Here is a 27,135-nt window from a genome sequence, read left to right as displayed (position 1 = left end):
GAGAAGAGTTGGGGCGGGCTATGCCAGGGGTACGCTCAGAGCTCGTCCTGTTCGTGCAGCACAGCCCCACTTATCGCAACCCGCCGCGACTCTGTCGCGACAGGGCAATGTCCTCACACCCCTCGGGCGTGAACTCCAGAACTACAGCTCCCATGACCGCGCGGGGCGGGGCGGGGGGGGGGGGCGCCGCCGCCATCTTGGGCCGTGTGGCGGGGCGGCCATGGCCGCGGGGCGGGCGGTGCTGGCGCTCTGGGCCATGGCGGCCGCGCTGTGCCGCCCGCAGCCCGCCCTGGCGGCAGGTGAGCGGCGGGGCGGCGCGACGGGAGTGCGGAGCGGGGCCGGGGGGACCGGGCAGGCGGGCGGCTTCCCCAGCATCCCGGGGCGGAGCGCGGGCTGCAAGGCGCGCCCCACCCGCTGCCCGCCTCCTCACCCCGCCGCGTAGTTCTGCTGGCGGATGGATCGAATCCTTTGGCTTTGCCTTCCTGTGTGCTTTTAGATGCCAAGTGGAAAACGATAAGTGGCCACATTAAGAAAGCTGTGGAAGCCTATGAGCCGTGTGTAAAGGAAAATTGCAGCTGCCACCAAAGGTGAGACTGGTTTCCTTTCGGCTGCGCAGGTCTCCGGACACAGAAGGGAATACTTTCGGCAGCGCTGGTGGATTTGGGATTATTAGCTAGGGAATATTTTGGCCCAAAAGTGTCACATCTGCAGCTATGGGACTGCCGCTGGTAGCATGCCTTGTTACCCTCTGCAGCTGAACATACACTGTGTTGGCATTTCACATATGAGCGCACAATAAACCGTACACATGGGTGGTGACATTTCTCTTAAATACCCACTTCTGCCTTCTCATTCAGTAGGATTGGGCGGGTTTGATACCTTTAAGCAGCATTTTTGTTAAAGGAGTAAAAGGAATTTAGGAGTTATACTCTTCTGCCTTTACAATTAGGATTCCAGATGTGGAAACCCAGATGCCCAACTTTAAGCCTCCTATTTACAAGGATCAGATGTGCTCACTCATTTTGGGGTTCGAGGGCTATATTGACTTTTAAAATCAGATGAGTCATACTGAGCAACTATTTGTACACCGTTTGGAGTTTTTGATCTTCATTGCTCTTGAAATATTCATGAGGGACAGTATCTCCTAGCTGAGCCTTCCAGTCTTTTTCCTAAGTTTCAATCCAGATACAGCCTAAAGACATATCCTAACCTTTAAACATACACCCCACCAGCTCCTGCCCACCTTTGGGCCAAACACCTTCCCAAGTGGTTACAACCTCCAAATCTGCTGCAGAACATGATAGGCAATAGTAACATGAAGTGAGGTTGGCTGTGGATGTGCCACAGTACTGCAACTCTCTTCCTGTTCTTAAGCTCATCCGGTATTTTTTTGCATCCCTGCCAGACTGCTCATGCTGTTGTGGTCAGACTATTTGCACAATGGCAATTCCTGACATAGGCAGTGATACAATGTCTACCTAAAAGCAAAGAATGTTTCCTTGGCTGTTACAATCTGACAGTGTTTATTATATGCTCTGAGCAGTTAGATCACGGGACTTTTAAGCTAAATTTATATGAGTTCCATCCCCCTTCTGTGTTTTCTTATATTTGTTAGGTTTGTGCTTTCATACTGTGTTCCTGGAACTTGCTGGTGATGTGCAGAAGTCACAGGACATGTGCTTCATAGGCCTGTCTTCCTGGGCCAGCTTTCATTCACCCAGTGTTTCTGGGTGATGGTGTTCCTTGCAACTAGACTGTTACCTACATGTTTGATGTCTACATAGCATGACACTGTGTAAAGAATTTGGTCTTGATGTGCCCCATCATTTGTGGAGGGCCAGAGCACAAGGGTGAAGTGAGCTGAAGGGTTTTACTCAAAACATGCCAGGCTATGTCAGGTACTTTTATGAGAGAGTGACTGGAGTTGTCCTGCGTTGTGCTTTGTGTTCAGGCAAACACCACATAGGTAAAAGTGTGAAGCTTGGACCTAGGAGTCTCTGAGGAACTTCCAAGTGACTTAAATTCTCATACCAGGGCTCCTAGAAACTGCATGGAGCTGCCTTTAGCTAGCTCTTCACACTGCAATAATTGAATACACAGTATCCTCCCTTTGGTACATAATAATGGCTGATGGTTTTGTTTCAGTGTCTGGAAGCAGGACCTGGCTCCTTTTAGAGGTGGCATTTCCAAGGAGACAATGTCAGACGTGGTGAGCCGGAAGCTTGGGACCCACTACCAAATAATTAAAAACAAACTGTATCGTGAGCAGGACTGCATGTTCCCTGCAAGGTAAGAGCTGTGCAGAGGATCTGTTCTCCCTAGCTGGGACAAGAGAGTCCTTCCAACACTGCCAAGTTGTAAGTTATTGATTACAATGATATTTCAGAGGTCTGAATTCCTCATCGGAGCAGGAGCCCAGAAAATAAACTATTATTATAGGCACCAATAGGAAAGTGTCACTGTTGCACTTTAGTGTACAAAGGGTTGGTTGGTTGTGGCATCCCAGAGAAAGCTCAGATAGGCCAGATTTAATAGGATGTGTTGCCCCACTGGTGTCCGTACTGCAGTGGGACTTGGAGATTGCTGTAGGCAGTTCCCAGTTTGCATCATGGTATGGCTTAGGCTCGCCATCTCCTCTGCTTCTCTGCAGAGGAAGGCCTGCAAGAGACTGCAGGAGTCTGCCCCTCTGTAGCTCTTTTGCCATGTGTCATTTCTCCACAGATGCAGTGGAGTTGAGCACTTCATTCTGGGGATCATCCACCGCCTCCCTGACATGGAAATGGTGATCAATGTGCGAGACTACCCCCAGGTTCCCAAGTGGATGAAACCCATTATCCCAGTCTTCTCCTTCAGCAAGGTACACACACCTTTAAAAGCTGAGCATTTCCAAGACGTGCATGTCCTTCTTTCTCTTGGGAACATATTTTTGAGGATGGTTCTCTGCATGTTTTCCGTGCATCAAAATTGCTTGTTCCCTCTTGCCCTTTGTTCCCTTTTGCTTCCAGTTTTCTGACAGACAGAGTTGCAGATCAATTTGATCAACTTTTCTCTTCATTAGCTCCTCTTCCAGGTCAAAAAGTGTACCTCTGCTGCAGTGGAATGATACACAACTGCTTGGGATATGTGCCAGTATTCCTCTCGTTTGCTACAATACCTCTGTTAAAATTGCAGCCATAGTTTATAAGCAATATTGAAGATTTTTGATCATGTCAGTCATCATACAGTAATCTCATTTAATGTGAATATTTTAGTCCTTTTTTTTGTGGTGCAATGGATGGGTGTTTCTATAATCTTGTCATCTTCTGTGAACCCTTTTCTCCTGGATTCCCTTTTCCACCTGCAAATGTGCATGCACACACAGAGGCACAGGCATGCGTGGAGGCAATCGCTCTTTGCTTCTCTGTTCCCAGACTCAAGAACCCTCCTGCATGTTTTCCTACCTCTCCCACTGTTAAACCTGACTGTGGCATAGTGTCTTATTGTTCCCAACAAAATGTTCTTACACCTCAAGCTTTGACTAATCTTCTTTGCCTTAGTGTATGCCCTGTATGCCCAAATCCTTCATTTTCACGACAAATCCTAATCTTTGTTGAAGTCCAGTAGACAGTAAGATGCAAGTAGAAGCAATGAACTATTTGGTCTTGCTAGTTCAAACCCAGCTCTGTTTCTGCTAACTTGCAGCATCTTGCTCTGTACCTAAGTCTTCAGCTCATGCAGTCTGAACCACAATATGATACAAAACTATTGCCTATTCCCCAGTGATCTTAAAATTCTCTTTAGATTTTCAGTACAGGCAATAACCATGTTCACTGCTGGATGCAGCACTAAAGCCAAGCTTGCCCCTTGACCATTGAGCAGGGTTAACTCTAGCCAGCAGAACCCAAGTTTTTGCAAAGCAGATTGCAGGAGTGTGATCTTTGCAGCTGCGTTCATCGTTCTACCCCTGGGTGCCCTGCAAGACCTTACAAGAAACTGAGCTCTGCGCTCGCTGTTGTCCAGTATCTGAGCTGTAACCTCAACCCTATGTTAATTGAAACTCAGTGGAACTCACAGCTCACATTTCAGCAGCTAGTGTTAGGAAGACTTAAGGGTGCTGGTTCCGTGTGCTTTCTAAAGCTGAAAGTGTAAGGGATTGAAACACTGTCCTGTTCTGCATCTCAGAAAGTTGATAATGGAGCTGTCATGGTCTGTTACGAGTGCCTGGTTGTAGCAAGACTGAGCAGATAGAGAGGCACACACTCATTCAAGTTGGAAGTGATCTCAGAAGGTTACCCAGTCCAGCACCTTTGCTCAGAGTAGAGACAGCTCTGGGCTGCATCCTGCTCAGATCTGAGCATCCCTGGGGACAGCGCATCCACAGATGAGAGTTTGACCTGTTGTCAGAATGAAAACATACTTTCCACTATCTAACTGTAATTTCTCCTCTTGTAATCAAAGCCTGCTGCCACTCATTCTGGCTCTGCATTTCAGAAAAGAGTGTGCCCCCTCCTGAGCTCTCCCATAAGGCAGTAGGAGATGGCATTCCCCCAAGCCTCTTCTTCCTGTGCACAGACAAACCCGTTCCTCAGCCCCTGTTATATGTGCACTAACCTCCTAACTACCTTGGTGGCCTTGGACTCTCCAGGATCTCCAGGTGACAGATAGATGGATAATTATGTAGGAAGTTTACTGCTAGTGCAAGGAAGTTGCCTGTAGTCTGGTTTCATAGAAGGGCTTAGTCTCAAGTGCTCATCTTCCTTCTGGTAATATATGGGGACTTAGAGCAGCCAAACAGGAGTGAGGAACTGGAATTCTTACATGACCTGGATATTTGTTACAGTAAATTGTTAAGTGATCTCTAGGAAGTCTGGAATGAACTGAAGTGTTGGAAACCTTAATGTCAAAGTGTCTCCAAGTGCCTCTATCTCTAAGGAGGTCGTAATGCCTCTTGACTTATCATCAGAAGAAAACACTTGTTGCTACACATAGGCACAAACCTTTAGAAAGGTGAGTTGAGCTCAGGTCTTTTGCTATTTACTAATCAACTGCATCATGGATCTCTTCTGCTATTTTCTACATAAAAGTCCTGTGTCATCACACAGCAAGACAAGGCCTTTTAAAAATCATTGAAGCATTTCAGTATCGATCTGTCTTCGTATGAACCCTGCCCAGGGAGGTCGTGGAGTCTCCCCCTCTTCCAAACCCACCTGAACGTGCTTCTGTGTAACCTGCTCTAGGTGACCCTGCCATGGCAGGGGCGTTGGACTGGGTTATCTCCAGAGATCCCTTCCAACCCTAACAATTCTGTGAATCTGTAAGCCCAGCAAATGGTCACTGCAAAGCTCTTGTGGCCTCTTTTGGATGCATAACAGAGAAAGCCAACTGAATTCCCAGAAGGAGCATTTGTTACTGGTGGGCTCAGTCAGTAAACCAAAGTAGATATTACTCTCATTCTTGCATTACTCTCCTTTTTCTCAAGACATCTGAATACAATGATATCATGTATCCTGCCTGGACATTTTGGGAAGGAGGACCAGCTGTTTGGCCAATTTACCCAACAGGTTTAGGGCGCTGGGATCTCATGAGAGAGGACCTCAGAAGGTATGTTTTGGCAATAGCTGTGTGTGTGGGGAGGTTTCATGCAAGACAAAAATCCATCTTGTACTGGGCAGCACTAGGCCAGTGTTGATGTGTAAGACATAGGTCTATTGGCCTGTGATCTGTCCTGGTGCCTCACATTACCTACAGTCTAACTGCTGAGTGGGAATCCTCCATGGAAACTTTGGATGATGTCACCGGAAGCTATAATTAGCTCCTCTGTTTGCAACATTTTAGTAAGGAATGCAGAGGACAAACTATGCACATCCTTCATGCTGTAAGGGTCAGATGGCTATCAGGTTTGGGGAGAGCAGGTTTGTCAATAAAGTAGCAGTTATCTTTTGCCTGCAGAAATCTCCCCTGACATACAGAAATATTTTTCTTTCTTTTCAACTACCTCTCTAGGAGCTGTGTTTTTTTCACTGCAGGGATGATCCAGGATGTTGTACAAGCGTCTGGGAGGCTAAAGGAAAGCCTTCTTTAGATCTGCTTTTACTTGAGTGTCGTTGTGCAATAGTAAAACCTGGAATCACTCCTAAGAATCAAGAGTGACTACCAAATCAAGAATCAAGAGATCCTGCCAAAAGGATATTTTGACTTATTAGCAGAGTAAGGGGCTGCTTTCCATGGAGAGTGGCAAACCAAGTGTGCAACAGTGAGCGAACACAGAAACAAAACAGCAAAAAACACTTCTATGTAATTGATTTGACATCTGAATGCAAGGTTGAATCTTTCACTCTTCAAAATCTGAAGATCCATGTGATTATTCATAGCTAAAGCTCAGTGTGTTGTTTTGTAACAGGGGGGTCCAAAGCATTTACTCATTTTTGTGTTTTCACTTCTTTCACTGGGTTATAAGGAAATGCAAAGCTTGATCTGCACAGGTAGATCAGCTTGGGGGGTCAGGACGTGCATGTTCCACCAGGTGCAGTAGAAAAATACGGCAGAGTTCCCCTGAGAGTTGGTGAGGCAGGTGACTGCATTGGCAGAAAAAAACCCAGGTCAACAGCTATTCTGAAGAACTTGATTAGGTTTAAAGTGAAAGTGATTAGGAAAAACAATGAACTCCTGTGTTTTAAGTGCAAAACACTAGGTTGGTTTTTTGTTTCTTGATTGGTAGTTTTGTTTTGTAGTGGGGAATGACTGATTAGAAACTCTCTAGTAATTTTTCACTGTTAATATTCAGTGAAGTACTGCAAAATAAAGCCACAGTACAAAAAGTGGATTGAAACTTTACCTGAACTTTAATACCCTTCTAGGTTTGGTGGGGGGCTATGGGTAATATATTGTTTTGCCTGAAAGGTATTCTGGAAATCAGCCTATATTATGTTCCCTTAAACACAATATTCACTGAAAAACCTGTTTCATTGGATCTGACTGAGAGTTTTTTTTATGCCATAATGAAGAAAGTGATTTCTGTAAAAAATGAAGAATAGAAAAAGACATCATGATGTGAAAGCTGATGAGAGTGTTGTTTCATGGTTATATTAAATCATTTTTTTCCATGTATAAAAATAATTTCAGATCTGCAGAAAAATGGCCATGGAAGAAAAAAATCTCTAGGGGATATTTCCGAGGATCCAGGTGAGCATTTTTTCCTGCAACAGAAGATTCTACCAACAGAGGCTGTGACAGCTCTGTGTATGTAGAAATCTCCATGTCTCCAAGACCTAATCCCTAATTAAGTGTAGCTCAGAGTGTGTTTTCCAAAAATAAGGAAAGTGAGACATGTTGTACAGCATTGCACTGGTAGCTATTCCCTACAAGAACTGCCATTTGTAACTAATTTATAATCACCTAATATTGGAAACAGAAGTCGTGATGGATTTGCCACGTTATTTCTTAACGACTAAAACTGTCACCTCAGGAACCCACATGTTTTGTTCTGTGAAGGAAACTGCAGGTGCTTGATACAAATTTAAAGATTTAATATTGCTGTGCATGCCTCCTGCCAATGTGAATGCTTTATTTGCTGTGCGAGTGCTCCACACTGAATGAGAAGTATTCTGGCCTTAAGTTACTTGAGTGGTGGGGGATAAGAGAAGATTATTTTGGCCTCTCTTCAGTGGCAGTTTGAAACAATGTTAAACCCCCATAGGTTGTTTCTTCCCCTTCCCCAGTCAGGAAGGATTTGATGGTAGGCTCAGCAGGTGATGAGAAATGTGTCTCAGGGATGTCATAACCTTGTTTATCAGCAGTGTTTTAAAGTCCTGTCAGAGTGATCACTGCTGAAGATGCTGAGCATCTCTTAGCTCTCTCTGATTGAGGTGGGAGGTAAAACATTTGACACCCATCAGGATCAAGGAAGCAGGATTTGTCCTGGGAATTGTTAAAATAATATTGTTAAGTATATTGCCAGTTAAATACCGTTGGTACCCGTAACTCATTATCTTCTGTTAATATATCCTTGGATAGAAATAACTGTGGTACACACTTGCTAATGTTTTGGGGGCACACAGGGAGGCAGCCTCAAAAAGAAGCAGTACCTCCAGTCCTGTAGTCTATTAGTTGTGTTGGGTCATGGGGACTGGCAATTAGTGACAGCATTTCTTTTTCAGAACAAGCCCTGAGAGAGATCCCCTCATCCTGCTGTCCCGAGAAAACCCAGAACTTGTTGACGCTGAGTACACTAAAAACCAGGCTTGGAAATCTGAAAAGGTGTGTGGGTGTTTGTCTGTCTTCTGAGTGTGAAGGCCACAAAGGGTGGCATTGCAAGATGGCTTTGATGAGAGAGAAACATCTTGTTGGAGAGCTGTGGGTGAACCTTTAGAGTGGGGGAGGTGTGTAGTTTCCTTGACGGCCGCACCTCTCTGACAGATGAAAGGAAGGAGTCTCTAGAGCCTGGCAGGCCAAACACTTTTCTTCCTTCTACGCTTGTTGTTCAAGGAAAGGAGAACATATAAGAAAATGAATCTCTGCCAATCTCCTCCTCTCCCACAACAACAAAATTGGCCAACCCTTCCCCTTCTGTCTCAGAGCTGCCTCTCTGGTGTTGTCAGTCTTCAAACCTTTTTCTGTTTTCTCCGTTTCTTGATCCTATTGTGGATAACTTTCTGATAACTGTTGCTGATAACTTTTTAGTTTCTTACTTAGTCTACAGTCCAGCTCTCTCCAGACAGTCTTGGCTAATCCAGTTACACTTGGCTTCACATAGTCCATTGTCCCAAGCTGTTTTCCACTCTGTAGCTGCCAAGAAAACATTATCATTTAATGTGTTTGTGCTGGCATTCACTTACAGGCAGTGTGTAATTTACTGAGCTTTTTTTCATGTTTGAAGGGCTGGGAATTCTTTATAATCCTTCTAACAGCCCACCAGAGAAGGTTTTCTCAGAAGTGGGAATGGAAGGTTTTGACACATCACCTTTGTTTCTAGCTGAGAAGGAAAACAAGTTAAATCACCATTTGAAGCTTACTGTTTTGTTTTGTTTTGTTTTTTTTTAATTCTCTTTATTTTAAGGATACCTTAGGAAAGCCTCCTGCAAAGGAAATTCCACTGGTTGATCACTGCAAGTACAAGTAAGAATTTTGATTAGTAAAGCTGTTCAGGGGCTGTGGGTTAGTCTTTCCTTGCATGGTGTAGGGTCTCATTTTATTTTAGGGTATAATTCAACAACCAGCTTCGTGTAGATATAAAGGCTCATGAGCAGATACAAGACAGTTGAAAATTTGGGAGCTTAGCATGACAAGTGCTGCCACTGGGTGTATGTAGTAAAAGAGAGAACCTGAAATCTGATGGCACAGACCTAGCATTAATTCGTACTTTTTATGTTGTTTGGGAGAATGTGGTTTTGATTTACAAAGGTTTTTATTCCTTAACTACTTCTGTGAGGGTTTTTTGGTGTAACACTCTCACAGGTTTCTATGTACAATATAAACTCTTAGTGTGTATGCACTTGTGTGTCAGATGTTTTGCTTTTTCTTCTGCTAGTTGTGATTCTGCCAGTCAGAATCTGCTGATATGAGAGCTCAGTCATTTGGCTGAATCTGTGTTTTTGTGCAAATGTGATTGACTTGTCTCATTTTGTATTTCACTAGACTGTAGCCCAGATTTCTTCCTTCTGTTACACATACACTGCCCAACTCTGATGCTCCCCAGCCCATCATATGGTGTAGGCTGAGACCTTCTCACACACTTCTGTTGTAGCCCAGGGTGGCAGGGTCAACATGAACTTTTGTCTGCTCCCTTCAGTGTAAGTGTTACACCAGACTGGCTTGGCTGAGGTCGTGGATGGTGGGAGCTGTGTCTGGAATTGGACAGAGGCATTTCCTTGCTTCCAGACCATCATTCTTGTTACATCTCTACATGTGTTTGTTGCGTTCCTAATGCAGTGAGCTCCTTGTCCTTGCCTTGAGATTCTAGGCAATACAAAGGATGCAAATTAATTTCAGATTTACTCCTTGTTATTTACTGCTGAACTAAGTTTAGCTGTAATTCCCATCTTGCCCAAAATATATATAATATATAAGCTCCATCTCACCCAAAATAGCTTCACTAAAGGAAGAACTCTCTTCCCCCAGCCCAAAATGTTTGACTTCAAAGATCAGTTATATGTTCTGGGGAGGTTTACCCGTAGGAAAAAACAGCTTTCCATATAATAGGAGAAATGTGGGTTTGATAAGAAAACAAGTAAGCAAACAAACATCCCTATGAGATACAGTTTGCTAAGAGAAATACCCCCTTGCCACAGTCAGGCCCACTTTACTAACTTGGCAGAAAATACTGAAAACAAAATTGTGGATTCTTTGTTATCTACAAAGTCCATCTGTTGTATGCTGGCCCATTTAACCTCCTAGGGTTGCATTCCCAAGTTAATATGAAGCAATTACATTCAGATTAAAGCAGAATCCCAGAGGAAAAAATAACTTGAGATAGATGTGGCAAAGCACAATGACAAACAGAAAAGCTTCACTGCAAGGCAAGAGAGAATTGGGAAAAATTTCCTTGTGGTTGACAGAATCTGTGTGACCCCATAGGGTCACGGAATCCATGTTGTGACCTTCCATGTCTTGCTGGCAATTGTACCATGAGACCTCCTTCATTTTGTCACAGGCAGGCACCTTTATCAGAGGTACAGCCTTACACCTTGATTTTCTCACTGAGTTTTGAGCGACGGCAGAAACTCACCCAGCACACCCTTAACTTTAGCTCACCCTTTCTGTGAGCAACTTCAGATAAATGCCTGTCCTCTGTTTTAGTGACTGGTGTGCTGCTCAGTTGCTTCCTGTCAGGGAAGGCTCGCTGCTACCTGGAGACCAGCACACCTTAGTGCATTTCCTCACACAAAACATGTAATCAGGTTGCTCTCTTTGCTCATTTTAAAGGTACCTGTTTAATTTCCGGGGAGTGGCGGCCAGTTTCCGCTTGAAACACCTTTTCCTGTGCGGCTCACTCGTCTTCCATGTCGGAGAAGAGTGGTTGGAATTCTTCTACCCCCAGCTGAAGCCTTGGGTCCACTACATCCCAGTGCGGTCAGACCTCTCTGATGTCAGGTGCGAGGCTGCTCCATGGAGCATTCTGTACCGTGGGGAAGCCTTTGGGAAGGTGGGATGGTTTGTGTGAGGTCATGAAGTGCCTCTACTTGGAGGCATCAGGCAAAGATTCTTGGAGGTTATGGTCTTTTCTCTTCATCACTGCCCCCGAAGAATCCTTTGCTGATATTACTTGGGGAGTACAGTTTCACTGGAGTGAGTCTTTCACTCTCACTGAAATCAGCAGACACTTAAATTTGCAAGTGAGCAGCAGAAATAAGGGGGAAGAAGAACTTATCAGTGGGCCAAAAATGTGTTAGCTCCCAGATTTCGGGATGTTGTCCAGAATTGAAGTGAAACAATCAAGAAGAGAAGTTTCTTCTGTGCTCTGAGGTGAGCAGCACCTTCATTCACTTGTAGACTCTTTAACCTCACCCTCCCCAACAATTCAGCTAAGGGATGATGTTCTCCACTGAGCCAATTGTTTCACAGCTTTTTTTTTGTGTGTGTGTCTCTTCGTTTTAGGGAGCTCTTGCAGTTTGTAAAAGAAAATGATGCCATAGCACAAGAAATTTCAGAGAGGTAAGAAGTGTGTCCTTCCTGGCTGTTAGGCAGTCTTCTTCCAAAACATTTTCTTATACTGCTTTTGAAGGGGCTGCCCATCAAAGACAACCCAGTATTAGTAGGGTGCAGTATAACTGATCGTCTGCAATGACAGCAGGAGGGCTGGAGCACTCACAACAAGCAGGGGGGAGCAGAGAGCAGGACACTGTGCTTAGCTCTTTGGTTCACCTGTGACCCATGTCAGGAACCCTACGGAAAGCTGGCAGAGGTTGGGAGCTTTTGTCTCAGTATGAAGTGAGCTGGCTTCTGGGAGCTGTGTCTGCACTGTAAACATTATCTATCCAGGCTGATCTGAAGCAGCATGCATCAGTGCTGCTCTACTTATATGTGATAAGTGAAATCTGATATTTATTATCCCAGATAGCAAATACCATCTTGAAGATAGCAAAAGCACTGCAACTGTCAGAGCTGTGAGCATGAATGAAAATTGTAAAATTAAAATAGACGGTAGGGAGCAGTGCGTGTTGTTTCTCATTTGAAACAAGAGTGAATGTTGATACACATCCAAACCAAAACTAATGGCTCTTGTAGGAACTGAAAAACAGTCCTGACTGTGCCTTGTGTGTCTCTAGGGGACGTCAGTTCATCACTGATCACCTGGAGATGGAGGACATCTCTTGCTACTGGGAGCATCTGCTGTCTGAATATTCCCAAACCTTGACTTACAAAGTGAAAAGGAGGAAGAGCTACAGTGAGATCACTTCTAGACAGCTGAAAACAGAACTGTAGAGATTTCTCTGTTTTTCTCTTCAGCTCAGACTGATCACTGTGGAAATCTGAAGATCAGTATTAACTTATTTCTTGCTCTCTCAGACTTGTCTTTCGCACTAGAACTACAGAGAACAGCAGTAGGCTGACTTGGACATTGCTTCCAGGCAGTGGGATATTGTCACCACAAGAATGTTAAACAGCATGTTGGATTGTGGCTATTTAATGGGGTGGTCAGTCATGCCTAGAGGAGGGGTGTTAGTGTTTAGGACTTAGCAGTACCTGTCTCAGAATGATCCTAAATCCCATTCAGTCAATGAGAATCCTTACTGGATTTTTTGCCAAAAGTCACGGGAAGGGACTGACTGTGAGCTGCACTCAGCTGGCAAATACTTGCCCCTTTGTTTGGCAGATGTTTGCTCAGATGGGTGACAGCACTTAGGGTATTAGGTGTTCTCTGACAGAAGCAGGTACTGGGATTTGGGGTAACCTTTTTGGATAGCTTAGAGTTGATGTTTATGTCTGTTGTTAGAGGTTGATGGTAAAGCTTTGACATGCTCTTGAAAGGATAACTGATTCTTGCAGAGTTACCCTACCTACCTCACAGGGGAGCAGCATGTGGTGGTGATGTGACCACCACCAGTGATGTGCTTGGCAACTGAGGTGTTTCCTCCTCCAACAGATGAGCTGTGTGCCTGCACAGCCCTGCACAACTGAGCCCCTGTTAATTGTCTCTCACCAGCTGCCTGGCCAGACATCCTGGGACCCTTAGGAACTCAGAGAAAGTATTCAGAGATAGATTCAGCACTTCTTTTTCCCAAAAGGACAGAGTCTACTCTGATCCCCTTCTGTAATCTTTCTAGGATTATTCTGGGGGACTTTTGGTTTGAAGTTTTGGTGGTTTTTTTTGAGACTGGTAATACATCTGCTCACTTCAGTACTCACTTTTCTTCCCCACAGTGGTGCCACTTCTTTTCTCCTTCAGCCTGGCTGAGGGAATGTCTTCAGTCACACAGTAGCAGCTACTGCTCACATTACCCATTTTAAATTGGTCACAGGCTGCTTCTGCTTGCTGTGTTTATGCCCACCACAGCCTCTCAGCTAAGGACTGCAATTCCTGAAGTGCAGTGAGAGGATGGGAGGGAGCAGCATCTTACCTGGCAGCCAAACAGGAAGAGTGTGGAGTGGCAGAAGGGTCACGGGAGCCTCCCAGGGGAGCACCCTTGATGGTAAAACAGCCTCAAGGCTGAGAGAGTAGCACATTATAGTGGAAGAGGATGTTAGCAACAGGCCTGTCTACAGTCAGTGTGGATCAAGGAAGAAGGAAATTGCATGGAACAGTAACATTTTAATGCATATATGCCCTCACAGAAGGTACAGGGACACAGCAGCTGGCCCTTCTGGTCACGTGCTGGTTGCTGGGCCAGTGTGTTGCTTTTGGGACCAGTGCTGGGGTTATCCCATCCAGCAAAGGAAGCAGAATGGGACATTAAAGGAACCTGTTTTCCCAGGAAAACAGGTGGAAGGGGTTTTCTGGTTTTCAATTTTTAGCCAATGGAGAAACAGCACTCCAAGAAACTGAACAGCTCTGTATAATATTTTCAAACCACTTGTAATAAAGTGCTTTTTGGAATAAAACAAACAAAAATGAAGTTTAGCTCGGTGCATGTTGCTTCATCAGAAGAGTAGTAAGAGGTGTGCAGAGCCCCAGCTGTTCCACCCATGGGTCTCTCAATGAGACTTGATTGTTACACCTTAGGTGCCCGAAGTGATGGTTCATCAGGAGTGGGGGAAGAATCCCAGGATTTCAAGTCCCATGGGTTAAAATACACGCAGGCTCGTTGGGAAGGCCCAGGCACTCCCCTCGTGGGGAGCTTTCTCTCTTTTGGTGGAAGGCCTCACAAATGAGTCTTTCTTTGATGGTTTATGACACCTAATGCAGCCGCATCCGTGTCAGCACAGTCGAGCCAGGAATGCCCCATCAGGCGTTGCCCGAGGGAAGGAGACTTCACCACAGTGAGTTGTTCTGGGGAAGGCAGTGAGCACCCTCACTGATGAGAGGCACCATCTCTCCAGAGATGAGCAGAGCGGTTCCGAGTTCCCCCCGCTCCGTGCCGTTCTCCGCCGGGTCGCAGGGGGCGCTGCCGCGCCCGCCCGGTGCCGCCGGCTCGGCCATGGCGGAGTCCCCCGGCGCTCATGCGGGGATCGGGCGCCCCGCGCCGCTGCCTCGGACGGGCTGGGAGCGGCTCTGCGAGCTCTGGCGGCGAGAGTGAGCGCCGGGCCGGGCTCGGGTGGGACGGGACGGGACGGGATGGGGCTCTGCGGGGCTGAGTCGTGGCGGGAGCGCCGTGCCGACCCCGCGCCCATCGCCGCCCTTACCTTGCAGCGAGCAGCAGCAGTACCCGGAGGAGACGGTGAACATCGCCAAGTCGGCGTTCACGGCGGGCGTGGTGGGCTGGCTCTACGGGGGGCTGCCCGCCTTCGTCAGCGCCCGCAAGGCCTTCATCGAGAGCAGCCGCGGCGAGATCTTCCAGAACCGCGCCGATGCCGTGGTACGGGCCCGGGCTGCACGGGGGGAGCGCCTGCAGTCCCGGCAGGCCTCGGCCCTGGAAGCTGCCCTTGGAGGCGCGGTTCGGGGTGACACCGCAGGCCGCGGGATGGCCTGGTGCTTGTGGAACGGTTCTGGCGCAAAAAGTTTTTGCGGCCGGCCCGGTGTGCTCCTGCGGGAATCAGCGGTGCCCCGTTACCCAAATTGCGGTCAGCTTCAAACCAGTGTCCTTCCTTACGCAGAAAGCTGGTAACAAAGTTTGCCTTTCTGTTAAGTGATTATTAATACGTCTCAAAAAGGGTTTCTGCTTTTAAGTTTTAGTGTGCTGACAGGAGATTTCGTAGTATCAAACCGGGATTGTACTCTTGTCTTATTAACGTGAGTCATTTTTAGGCAATTTAAAATTTCTGTAGAACGACAGCACAACAAAGAACATTTGTGACGTTTTGTAGCTATATTTGAACGTCTAGGTGTTTGTTATTCAATTAAAGTGTTGGTTACCTGGATTGTGAGGAAGAAAACCCCTTTAAAAATCTACTTGATGTAAATTTTGCATCACTTAAAATTAGGTTTGGCCTCTGATGTGGTGATGTGCAAATTACCACTGCCTGGCTTCACTCTGGTGGCTTCCCGGTACAGCTGAACCCAGGCTAAGCTCCTACACCACAAGTAGTGGAAGAGAAAATTTATTTACTTTCATGGGTATTAACTGCAACGTTTTTAATTTTTGTGAAGCTTCTGTTTATCACATATTTTATGAAACCTCTTCTTTTCAAGCTTTTAAGTGCCATTGTTAAACAGCAGAGCTTGATGGTATCTTAACATTTAATGTAGATGGCTATTATTTATTTACTATTATTTATTGATGGTTATTATTTATTAATACTTGTGAATTCATAATAATGAAGTAGTTTCTAGTTTTCCTTTCTTCTCCGCTGCTTTCCAGTACTGTCCTCAAAGAGCCCTCCCAGTCAGGATTAGAAACACCAGCTGACATTCCAAACTGGAATTGATTCTTAGTTTTCCTCTTGGTGGCTGGGAGCAGCCCTTCCTCCAAAGGTGGCTGACTTCATCAGAGTTGGGACACCAGCCTCAAGAGACACCAGACCCAGGGCCTGGCTTGCTGAGGGCTGGCTGTGACCTGTGACATGTCCTCTCTGTCCCCTCAGCAATCTGCACACCGTGCTGGTCTCCGCAGTTTCATCCGCTACGGCTGGCGCTGGAGCTGGAGGGTTGCAGCTTTTGCCACCATATTCAAGTGAGTGTTTCCTGATGGGAGAGGGAGCAGAGCTGCCTTGTCCTCCAGTGGCCAAAAGCTTTCTGTGCCAGCAGTGCCCCCGGCTCTGGTGATTGACTGTGGCTCCTGGTGTTTCCGTAAAGCGAGTCTGGTTGATCAGGAAGGAGCAGGAAGAGGGTTTAACGTTTTAGAATCACCCCGGAATTCTCATCTTCTAAGGAATCAGCACAAACCCTAAACGTGAAAAAGCCCTGTTTGTACATCTAATCCCTGCTCTTACTGACTTGATTACTGTTCTTCCCTTTCTTGACAGCTGCTTTCTGCTTTTGCTTCATTGCTTTTGGTGCTTTTTCTCTGAGGGAGTGTTAAAGCATGTTTACAGTTTTTGGAAGCGCTTTCTTAGCCCACACTGATTTTTGTCCTTTCTGCTATGTCTCATTACTCCTAGTTTGTATACACTGGTGTTACAATTCTTTTTTCTTGTCCTCAGACACTTGCAGGGGATTGTCTTGTTCTTGAGCAGTTGCTCAATATCAGACTTACCAGTTCTATATACCTGTTTAGGCCTTCAGATTTTTCCTACACACACACACAAAACCAATGCAGAGGGTGTTCTGCTTCCCTGATTTTCTTCCTTGGGTGTTTCGGTGCATTTCTGGCAATAGAACATCAAACTAAGCATGGTCTTCTGAGCAAAACCCTTTTAAACTAGAAATATCTCCTTCCCTGTTGTTCAAACTAGTAAATTCAAGTTTTTAAATCTGCATTCACTCTCTCTGCAGATGTGTTCTGTTTGATTCTTCTACTTTTAAGATCCCACAGTATTGATTGGTGTTGTTTTATATTTCTGCCTCCCTAATTTTTTTGTTTCTTTCTGAATTTCTTCCTCACTGTCTGTTGGCTTCTGTGGCTCCTTTTAGTTTAGTATCTGTTTTTAGGCTTAGTTGGCATGCTGTTTGCTTTCTTTCCTGGAGCTTTTGGTTTCTTTATGTTTTCCTGGATTTCTTTGGATTTGACATGTAACCTCATCATCTTCCACCAGGTGTCTCCCCTGCAGTCAGATCAGCTCCTTTTCCACCAGCCCTTTGGAAAAGGTTCTGAACGAAGCTATTTGCTGCTCAGCACTGTTTCTGTAATGCCCAAGTTGAAAATTTCATCCTGCAGTTGTGAAAACTTCAGGTTTCACAATTAAAACCCAAATTATTTGGGTTTATATTTGTTGGGAAGGAGAGGAGGATTGCTGTTGACTTGTCAATGTCATGCAGGAGGCTGGGGAGTATGTGGCTGCTGAACTGAGAACAGTGCTTTGGGGCTTAGCTGATGTTTTAAGAAGAGTTGGTTTGCCTATCCCAGAGGGAAATGTGATGCCACAGGAGTAGGTGACCCTGCTGATGTCATGAGTGTGACTTAGGCTGTTTACAAGGCAAGATCTTACTGACACAGGGATCAGCTTCTGGGGTAAATGTCCTACATCAGGACTGACTGACTGAATGGTAGGAAAGGTCCTCATTGCTCTAATTCTTTCATCCTTGACTATGTTATACATTCCTAGGCATTAGAACAGAGAAGTAGTGGAAGAAGTAGTTCAGAGAAGTTGTGGAAGCCCCATCCCTGGAGGTATTCAAGGCCAGGCTAAGTGGAGCTCTGAGCGACCTGGTCCAGTGGAAGGTGTCCCTGCCCACAGTGAGAGCTTGGAACTGGATGATCTTTAACATCACTTCCAACCTAAACCATTCTGATTCTATGATTCTATATCATGGGAAAGAAATATCTTTGATTAAAAAAAAAAATAGTATCTCAGATGCAGTTCAGGAACTCTGGTATTTGCTGGTCTGTGTCTGTGCAGCTGCCCGCAGTAACGTCGCAGAAGTCATGGCTGGCATGTGTGTGCTCTGAACAGATGGGCAACCAGGCAGTTAGAGGCAACCTGAGGGCTGACTTAATGAAATCCAGCTTTATTTCAGGCTGTATTTTGCTGCCTCTCTTTTTCCATATGCTGATGGAGATTTAGGTTGGATATTAGGAAGGAATTTCTCACAGAAAGAATAATGATGTATTGGAATGCTTTGCCTGGGGAGGTGATGGAGTCACCATCCCTGGATGTATTTAAAAAAAGACTGTGTGTGGCACTTGGTGCCATAGTCTGGTTGACTTGTTTGGGCATGGGTTGGACTTGATCTTGGAGGTCTCTTCCAACCTAGTGATCTGTGATTCTGGAATTGCTGACTTCTGTGCCTTACCTTTGCAGCGTGGTGAGCACAGGCCTGTCTGCATATCGTGACAAAACCACCATCAGCAATTTTGCTGCAGCAGGAGGTAAGAGTGCTGTAACCTTGTGAGCCTCTGTTTTGTGAGCAAGGGTCATAGCAGAAAAGCATAAGCAAGTATTCACACCCCTTAGGCTTGAGCAGCTTCTGTGCTCTTGGGTTTTGCTTCTTGTTCCACTGACTTTGCTCTATTGTTTGCCTGCTGTGTGCCTTTATTTGTAACAGTTACTGATGCACTGCTGAAAACATTGGGGAGTTTTGTGGTTATCAGTTCTTCTTCAAGATACTTCCTGCAATATTTTGTGTGAAAAATGCTTGTGTGGGGTAAAGGCAACACTTGGTGCATAACCTGTTCTCATAAGCACCTATTTAACAGGGAAAGCATTTTTTATTTCCACTCTTGGTAACAATTCAACACACTGTTTGTAGGCTGCCCTTTTCATGCTAGTTTTTGCTTGCCCACTTTTGGTGGCAGGGCTCTGGGTAGATGACAGGCTTTATTGCCCTTAGAGTTGGATACACTTTTTACTGATCCTTTCTGCCTTACGTGACAGCTATTATTAGCTGTTATTAGTATATTAGTAATTATATTGCTAACTGTTATTGCACAGAAAAAAGGGTGAGCGAGATCATGCTCCAGCCTAGAGAGAGCTTGGTTTTACTTTCATAGATACTTCTATGATGCAGAAAAATCTTTGGCAGTTTTTCTGAAGCAGAATGAACTTTGTGCAGTGTTTCAGTGCAGAGACCATGGTGACTGTGTGGTCAGGGTCTGTCCCAGTGGCCATGGCACTTGGTTTCTGCTCTGTTAAAAGCAGATGTCAGCTCATGGAGAAGAGAAATGCAGCCAAGCAGCTCCCTGTATCGGTGTGAGATGTCTGTGGAGGGCTGTTTCTAGTTTCAGTGGGTTTGTTATTTTTTTAGCCTTCACAGGAGCCCTGTTCAGAATGCACTTGGGCCTGCAGGGCCTGGCGGGTGGCATCGTGTTTGGAACAGCATTTGGGTGAGTTGTGACTGCTGCACACACTGAGTCTGGAATCACAGGTGGGGCTACAGGAGCTTCCTCTCTTGCCTTAAGGGATTTTCTGTATCTTTCTTGGGATCTCATGATGATCACTTTTCTTCCAACCTTTAAACTGTTTTTCTTTTCTTCTTTGTTTCTTGTTTTGTTTTGCTGCTCTCTCAGTAGTGAGAGCTCAGTGCTCTCAGTGGAACATCTTATTTGCTGCTGTTTGCTTATTAGAGGAAACAACATAGGCTCCAGCAAAGCTAAAATGTGAAGCAGCAGCCATTAGGAAACACTGAGGGAGTAGCTGCATGGCTGGGCTGTGTCTTCATGTGTGTCTTGCAGTCATGAATCTCCTGAAGCTCGCTGGGGCATGGAGGAATCCATGGTTCTCTCTCAGAGGCTCTGAGCTTCTGGACAATGACCTCTAACTCAGGAGAAATCTGACTTTTCAAGCAGGGCTGGGATTTTTTTCCTCAAAGTGCTGACCTGTAAATATATGCACAAGTGAATCTGGGGATCCTACCTGAAGAAGAGAATGAGCTTAATTTGTGCTGCTTGGCACCATCAGGATGGTGGGCATGCTGTGGGCATGCCTGGAAGCAGCCTTTTACCAGTGAGAGCACTAGTAGTTCTGGAGCTGGATGGAAGCTGAGCAGGGGTGTCACTGAAATATGGTTTAGGTGTTCTATGGGATCTTCATTGGGCACCATAACTCCTTCACCCCTTTGTCCTGTGTGTGCCTGTCAATGAGTAAATTCAAAATATGTTATCACAGGGTCTCCAGTGAGTCACAGATGAAGAGAGGCTGTGGTTGGTGGGTGACAGTAGAACAGGAGTACCTTAGTCTTGATGTGATGTGAGTTCTGGGGAACATGACGCTCTGCTTATGCAGCGTCTGGCTCCTCCATGCTCCTTTTGCTGATGCCAGTAAGTTATTGCTGTTGTGTGTCCCCTGGGTGACTGGTGACTTCTCTACTTCTTCCTCCAGGGTTCCTGCAGGAGGCCTCCTGATGGCAGTGTATGGCTTGGCTGGTGAGACCTTGCAGGAGAAGAGGAGTCGCGAGCGCAAGGAGCTGTATGAACAGAGGCTGGCAGAGTGGTGAGGAGCAGCTCTCCCCCTTCCAATTGTGGGCTAGGAGGGTATCTGGGTCTGTGTGTTCAAACATTTTGAGAAACTACGACACACTAGGCTTTCTAAACCTCAGTTCTTTTGGTTCTTGGTGTTGTTCACATACCAGACTAAGAAATGCTGATTTAGTCTTCCCAGTCTTTCCTTCGTTGCTGTCTTTTTTTTTCCATCCATTAAAGAGAGGATAGAAGGATAGCTGGAGGCTTGGGGAAAAAAAGGCCATGACACTGGTTTTGTGAATTACTGAAACTTACTCACTAGTTCTAGAAGAAATTTTCAAGAGCTGGGATTCTACAGTCATGTCTCTATCAGGAGGATACAGGCATAACATTTTTTTGCACTCTCTCTTCTCTCTTTAGGCAATCCAGGCTCAGTATGACTGAAATCTTAGGCCAAACAGAAAGCAATGCCCAGGGAAGACCAGAGATGGAGACAACAAGAGAACTGAAGAGCTACTGAGTCTTCTCCAGATCTCTGTTGTAAGAAGCATTTTGATCCTGCTTGTAAAAGCCTTCAGTCAAGGGATCATGGAAGTTGTCTGTGAATGCAGTTGTATCCTGTGAAAAAATGTTTTGCTGAAAACATTGTTCAGGGATGGATATCACTGCACAAAGACCTTGGGAGGGCCAAACCTGTTCCACCTGAGAAAGTGAAAATACAGACTTTACAGACCAGTAAGTGTCATCTAGGTTTGGCAGGAAGTGAGGGCTCCAAAGCCTCATCTAGAACCCATTTCACTGCTGAAAATGTCCAAACCACCAGTGAGGTAGAGATACTCAAGGTAAAGAAGCCTATGGATGGTTCATGTGCTAAAGGTGCCTGATTCCAAAAGCTAATTATGCCCTGATGGAAACTGCTCTTCAGACAGTACCTGAAGAACCTTCTGATGTTGGTTTCCTACTTGGTTCCTACAAATACTTGGGGTATTTGGCAGTCAGTATGGAGGAGCTGAGAATTATAAGGAAATACCTGGAAAAGGTGTGATTTGGGTTCTTCAGTAGAAGCCTGAGGGGGACACAGAAAACAAGATTTATTTCTGGTGGTGATGGAGATTTATTTCTGGTGCTTTGGACAGTTTTAACAATAAGAAGGCCTCTAATTTTATTTGCTAGTTGGAAATTAGGGGGTGACCTTTGGGGGAAATGTAGTTCAAGACACTCAATAAAGCCGTCCAGCAGTGGTGACTGTGTCCATAAGTTCTTTATTTCAGTACAGTGGGTACTCTATGCTAGTACAGTGTTGGGACTAGAGAAGCATCCTTGAGTGATACTCCTTGAGAAGAGCTCTAAGATCCCATCAGACATTACCTGGGTATTAACAAAGGCAAGAGCCACGAGAGTTCCAGCTCTGTTATTTTGTTCCAGAGATGAACTGTTAAGTCACCACCTGTGGGTGGTGCTGGAGTTACTGTAAAATAGTCTGTTCTGAGAAGGGTGAGGTGACCCATCACTGTCCCCTCAAAGCAGGAGGACAGAATTCTTGTTCTCTTTCCCTGTTGGAATTTTTTTTGTCCTGCTAAAAGGGATTATATCCAGACAGGATTTTCAGGTGTTCTTCTCGTAAGAAAAGAATCTGTTCTGGTTGAATGCTTTTCCAAATAATTACTGTTGATTGAAATATGAACAGTCGATCCCACAGAGTGTGTTCCACCCACCCAAAGCAGATTTTTGGCACAGTTTGCCTTCAAGAAGATGTTGTGTTTTATGACTCCTGAAGTGAGCATTTAATTTTTAAACACCCCAGTGTAGCTCATTTTTCTATTGAAAAAATGTGTATTTCAGGGTTGTTATCAACCAGCTCTGATTTTCCTTTTCTATGTGTAAGCGAAGGATCTACATAAGCAGAGGTATAGATATATCTTTCCCTCTTCCTATTCTAAGCTCTGCATGTGTTGGTGACAGTAATGGTGTTGTCCTTTGTCCCCCTACCCCCACCTCCCAAAAAAAAAAGAAAATAGGCCTAAATCACATTTCTGTCATTGTGCTTACACAGCGACGTTTTATCTTCTTCTTTTTTTATCTTCTTGCTATTACATCCCCACCCAATATCCCACACTCTTATCTGTACAGCAGCTCTGATGACATTTAGCTGTGTCATTGCTCTGTCTCTATTCCTATTTGGTGGTATTTGATGTGATGCTTAAAGAATACTAATTTTCCTGTGCCTGACCATTGATGCAGGGATGTTTTTCCGTGGGAGGGTAGGAAGAGCCAAGGTGTAGCAGTTGTGTGGGTTTTCTCTCTGTACAAGGGAGGGCTGCTTCATGTTCTTATGCTGCTTATTAGCCAGGGGAAGCAGACACTTCCAGGTACACTCAAGATTAGCAGCCGTTTGTTTCTCAGTTTCTTGCTGAATTTATTCTCCTACAATTCCTTATTTCTTAGACTCCCAAATGGAGATTGAAGAATTGGTTCAGAGCTTGTTTTTTACGTACACCTGTAAAGGATTCTTCACATCCCCACTCCCTCCACCTCCAGCAAAAGCACAGCACTGAAATTATTGACCCTCCACTTTCAGAGTAAGGAACCCAAGTACCAGGGGTACAGTGAGAACACCTTACCCTGGGTTTTGCTTTTGCAGAGAACTTCTTGTTTGGAGGGAGAAAGATGACCTGTAGCTACACTGCTCAGCTAACCCTTGGTAAACTGACAGATGTGAGGGGTGTGGAAGCCACAAGTTGGGTTACCTGAGTGTCATTTTGTCATTGCTGTCAGCACACTGGACAGAGCTGTGGCTTGATGCCAGCTGTACCTGGTAGAACTTGGACAACACCTGCATCACCTACCTGGATGCTGCGAAATGGTGGCTAACATGAATAACAGAGGTTCTACCAAGTGCATAGACAGACATCTTTTATTACTAAGGAAAGGAAACTGAGTTTACCATTTATTTTTTAGTATAATTAAAGGAGGAACCCCAGGAAACAACATTATATACAAAGCATCCATGGTAAACCAAGTAGCTCCCTTGCTACAATGACATGATACAAAGCTGAGAAGGTCTCACAGAAACCATTTATGTGCAATTCACTGAATACAGCATAAGGCTATAGAAAATGTGATCCAGAGTATTAGTGCTTAATGAAAAATGAACCAATTAACCTGCCCATCAAGCATATAAAAATAACCTGATGGTAGACATACTTATCAGTGAAATTTTTGGCTTCCTTTGGAAGGAGTTACTGAAAGTCTTACTGGAGTCTGTGGTGATGCAGAAAGGTTTCAGACAGTGCAAAAGACAAACCCTTCTGTGGGAGGCTCTGCAATCACTGGTCAGGAGCAGAAGTAGACAGAGCATGGGATAGGAAAACATGCTGGCTAAACTGGCAGAGCTGTGGTGTGGCTGTCAAGGTGCAATTGCAGTGTGTTTATAGGAAAGAACAGTGTTGAAAATCAACAGAGTTGGAAGTGAATGCCATGAAAGGGTGGTCAGCCTGCAAGAAGCTGGTGGTTTGTGCTGGAGCAAGCATAGGCTGAAAGAAGAGGAAACCTGAAAAGTGTGAGACATCACTCATGCACCAAGTCCTGCAACAGGGTCAGGCTGCCTTTTGGAAACACCCTGGTTTCTGTTCTGAACTTGTGTTCTGTTTGCAACCAGAACACACAAGTGCAATTGTTTCCTTATCCCCTGGCCTACCTCCTTTTCTCTGTCAAAAACTCCTCTGTAAGAATGTTCTGAAGTTCCCATTATACTTGGTACAGTGGGAAAGTAGTAAAAAGGTGATGGCACAGTGTGACTCTGCAGGAGTAGAAAAGGGAGCATTGTCTTATTTTTAACTTAATCTCAGAGTTCAGTGTCCTATAAACTACTTTTAATCCTCCTATTTTCTCCAGCAGTTTTTGAATATGTACCAACTAGGAAAAAAGTGAAATGGATGGACCATGTCTCTGGTGTCCTAGGAAGATAAGCAGCTCAAGTGACAGCCCATCCCACAGAGAGCATGGCATTGTGCTTTCAGACTTTGATTTGCCCTGATAACATGGATAGAGCCATGCAGGAATTAGTGCAGCATGCAGAGCAAAAGGGAAAAACATTCCAGTCAAACTCAGGGCAGGGTTGAGTTAGGCTAATAGGCAGAGTTTCTTAGGAAGCTTATTGGGTGTTGGGGCATTTTCCTCCTTTCCCCTGAAAATGAGAAACCATTTTTTCCTACACAGTAGGCAAGAATGTCACCTGGATCAGATGAGTCCTGTCCAATGTTAGCATCCTGTAGGGAAATTCCTTCTAGTTCTGGCTGGGTAGAGAGAACACTGGCAGAAAGCAGCAGTGTTCAGTGTGAATTAAGTATCCTCATGTTGCTGTGAGAAACTCCCAAAAATCTGCAGAGCTTTCCCTTACAAATGTCCCATGACAGATGTACACACAGAAGTAGCCCCATGTTTTTGAAGCAAGGCCCCGAGTTACATTTGGTTACAGTAGACACACACAGGATCACCACTGGCTGTCACACAAGTTCCAATGGGTGCGGGTGGGAAGGAATGCACAGGAAAACTTGGCCATGTGTGTGCGCAGGCTGTCTGCCCTCACACAGCAACTGAATGGAGGAGCTGTGCCTCAGTGCTTGGGTTGGCAAGGCTGTCCTTTCAGGAGAGAAAGGTTAGGAGAACTTGTGCCACTGCAGCAGATAAGCCGTATTAATTAGCTCTTAGGACTGCTGCCAGTGTGCATCATTCCCTAAAAAGTCTCGTAGTGCTGCAAATAAGCATAGACTCACTTCCAAGGTATCTTATTTTTTCATGAAAAATGTCCCACTATCACTCTTTAGGGGAGAAGGGATGTGTATCTGTAATGGTCGAAGCCAAATTCAAAGTCCTCCAGCAGGAAGAACAGATACTTGTGTGAGGCTGAATACAAAAAGAAGTTCTAGCTGCTCACACTACCAACATGGAGGCACAAACCGATGAGATTGTGTGTCAGGATTTGGGATCTTCCAAAGGGCAGCTCCGTGTTACTGAAGGGGTAGGTGGGCATGGGCTCCCTGCTAGGGCTCTGCAGCCTCTGATTCTCACAGAGGCAGTGTCAAGTCAGAGGTTCCTGAAGTCTTGACCTGGTGTGCCACTGATGGCATCCTTCTGCCGGAGGGTCCTCTCAGCTGGAATCACAGATACCTCGTTTGTAAGGAGGACATCACACAGCTTCTGTGGAGTGGGTGGGAGTTTGCATTCGTTGTCAGCCGTGGCCAGCAGAGTTTTCTCCTGCTGGCCCCCCCTTGCAGAGAGCCAAAGGGTCCATGCAGCAAGCATCGCTGTACAACCAACAGGGGAGTCGGTAGTGCGGGCTGCACAGCACCAAGAACCTGGGGGACTCGAGGAAAAGGTTTCACTGAGTTTTTTTTGTTCTTGTTTTTCACACCTTGAATGCACCCCAGTAATGCCGCATAGCCAAAGAACAGGTTTAACCTGAGAGAGCCTTCCACAAGAGGGCTCCTGGTCCCTAAACTCGGAGCTGTTCTGAGCTGCAGTCTGGCTCAGGGCTTCCTGCAAAAACCTTGGGAACCGAGTGAGGGTTACTAATGAACGTGCTTCCCTATTTAAGCGGCAGTAGGACGTGGCTGAGAGCATCACGAGATAGCAGATGGCACTAAGGAAGCACAGCTTCCATCCCAGTCCACAGACAGCAGCTGTCCCAGGCGATGGAGTCGGGAAGCAGCAGCCACCTACAGGAAAATCTTGGCAAACTTTTATAACAGAAGAGAATGGGTTTATTCTGTAGGTCAACTCCTGCCACTCCCATCACAAAACTCCCCAAAATTCATGTTAACCAAGGCTCTAGTATCTGTTCCAGACAGGGCTTTCCCCAGAGGAATACATGAGTGGGTGGTCAGGTTTGGATATGAGACGAGTGGCCTGAGTGAGAGTTTCCCCTCCTTTCCATCTCAAAACTATTAAACGTTTAGATTCTGCAGTGCACAGTTTGACAAAGCCATGACTTCCAGGACCCCACAGCTGTTGCTTTGCGGCATTACCCTGGCAATTCCGCAGGTATTACCCTGGCAGTCCCTGAGAGCAGGAAATGCAGTCACCTGGATAATGATGTGAGTAAGAACAGTTAGCTGCTAATCTTCCCTTAAGTCTCTTCGCTTAAGTGTCTTTTTGGAGGACACAGCCCTGAAAACTGCTGAGCTTTCAAGTCAAAGCAAGTATAATCCTCTGTAATCATAAGCACCTTGCCAAGCCAGACTTCCCCAGCCCATCTTTTGCAACACCGCATTATCGAAAGTAACTTCTTTTAAAATGAGTGTTTCCTGGGGAAGTTTGAGGGAGGAAATTTTCCTTCTCTGTTCCTCCAGCTGCTGAAGGGAATGGACATATCTCAGAAGCGGACTGGTGTGTCTGGTCATACTAGGAAAGCTGGAGTTGTTCTTTTGTTCTCCCCTCCCTTATGGTCAATCCTCAATTTCTATCATCAGTGATGTTCCCATGTTGAGGCATCAGATCAGGCACAAGGCTCACAAGGAATCAGCCAGAACCTCTAGGGGATGTGGCACCTGAGGTCGGGATGAGTAACTGGCAAAGGAGCCTAACAGGACAGGCACCAAAAACTGCCCAGTGTTTAGTCGGGAAGCCC

General features: G+C 45.5%; 2 protein-coding genes across 2 annotated transcripts; both read left to right on the top strand.

Moving 5' to 3' along the window:
* The first annotated feature begins 220 nt into the window (after nucleotides 1-220).
* On the top strand, nucleotides 221-14,021 carry POGLUT1 (protein O-glucosyltransferase 1). Its single transcript, XM_062511426.1, has 11 exons — nucleotides 221-299; nucleotides 497-587; nucleotides 2,146-2,289; nucleotides 2,722-2,857; nucleotides 5,459-5,580; nucleotides 7,102-7,161; nucleotides 8,136-8,235; nucleotides 9,035-9,093; nucleotides 10,900-11,067; nucleotides 11,572-11,628; nucleotides 12,243-14,021. Exons 1-11 carry the CDS (start codon nucleotides 221-223, stop codon nucleotides 12,397-12,399), a joined length of 1,173 nt encoding a protein of 390 aa, XP_062367410.1. The 3' UTR covers nucleotides 12,400-14,021.
* A 525-nt stretch (nucleotides 14,022-14,546) lies between these two features.
* Nucleotides 14,547-21,743, top strand: TIMMDC1 (translocase of inner mitochondrial membrane domain containing 1). The gene is made up of 7 exons (XM_062511414.1): nucleotides 14,547-14,647; nucleotides 14,765-14,930; nucleotides 16,096-16,184; nucleotides 18,412-18,479; nucleotides 19,355-19,433; nucleotides 20,428-20,538; nucleotides 20,928-21,743. Exons 1-7 carry the CDS (start codon nucleotides 14,553-14,555, stop codon nucleotides 21,025-21,027), a joined length of 708 nt encoding a protein of 235 aa, XP_062367398.1. The 5' UTR covers nucleotides 14,547-14,552; the 3' UTR covers nucleotides 21,028-21,743.
* The last annotated feature ends 5,392 nt before the right edge of the window (nucleotides 21,744-27,135 follow it).

The sequence above is a fragment of the Cinclus cinclus genome, chromosome 2 (genome assembly GCF_963662255.1).
Source record: "Cinclus cinclus chromosome 2, bCinCin1.1, whole genome shotgun sequence".
Lineage (NCBI taxonomy): Eukaryota > Metazoa > Chordata > Aves > Passeriformes > Cinclidae > Cinclus > Cinclus cinclus.
The sequence above is the reverse complement of the archived record's forward strand: the minus strand, read 5'-3'. Positions and strand labels throughout refer to the sequence as shown.

Coding starts and splice junctions, on each gene's coding strand:
- POGLUT1 (XM_062511426.1), top strand. CDS start 221: ATGGCCGCGGGGCGGGCGGTGCTGGCGCTCTGGGCCATGGCGGCCGCG. Junction 300..496: donor GCAGCCCGCCCTGGCGGCAG/GTGAGCGGCGGG, acceptor GTGTGCTTTTAG/ATGCCAAGTGGAAAACGATA. Junction 588..2,145: donor AATTGCAGCTGCCACCAAAG/GTGAGACTGGTT, acceptor GTTTTGTTTCAG/TGTCTGGAAGCAGGACCTGG.
- TIMMDC1 (XM_062511414.1), top strand. CDS start 14,553: ATGGCGGAGTCCCCCGGCGCTCATGCGGGGATCGGGCGCCCCGCGCCG. Junction 14,648..14,764: donor TGCGAGCTCTGGCGGCGAGA/GTGAGCGCCGGG, acceptor CTTACCTTGCAG/CGAGCAGCAGCAGTACCCGG. Junction 14,931..16,095: donor AGAACCGCGCCGATGCCGTG/GTACGGGCCCGG, acceptor CTGTCCCCTCAG/CAATCTGCACACCGTGCTGG.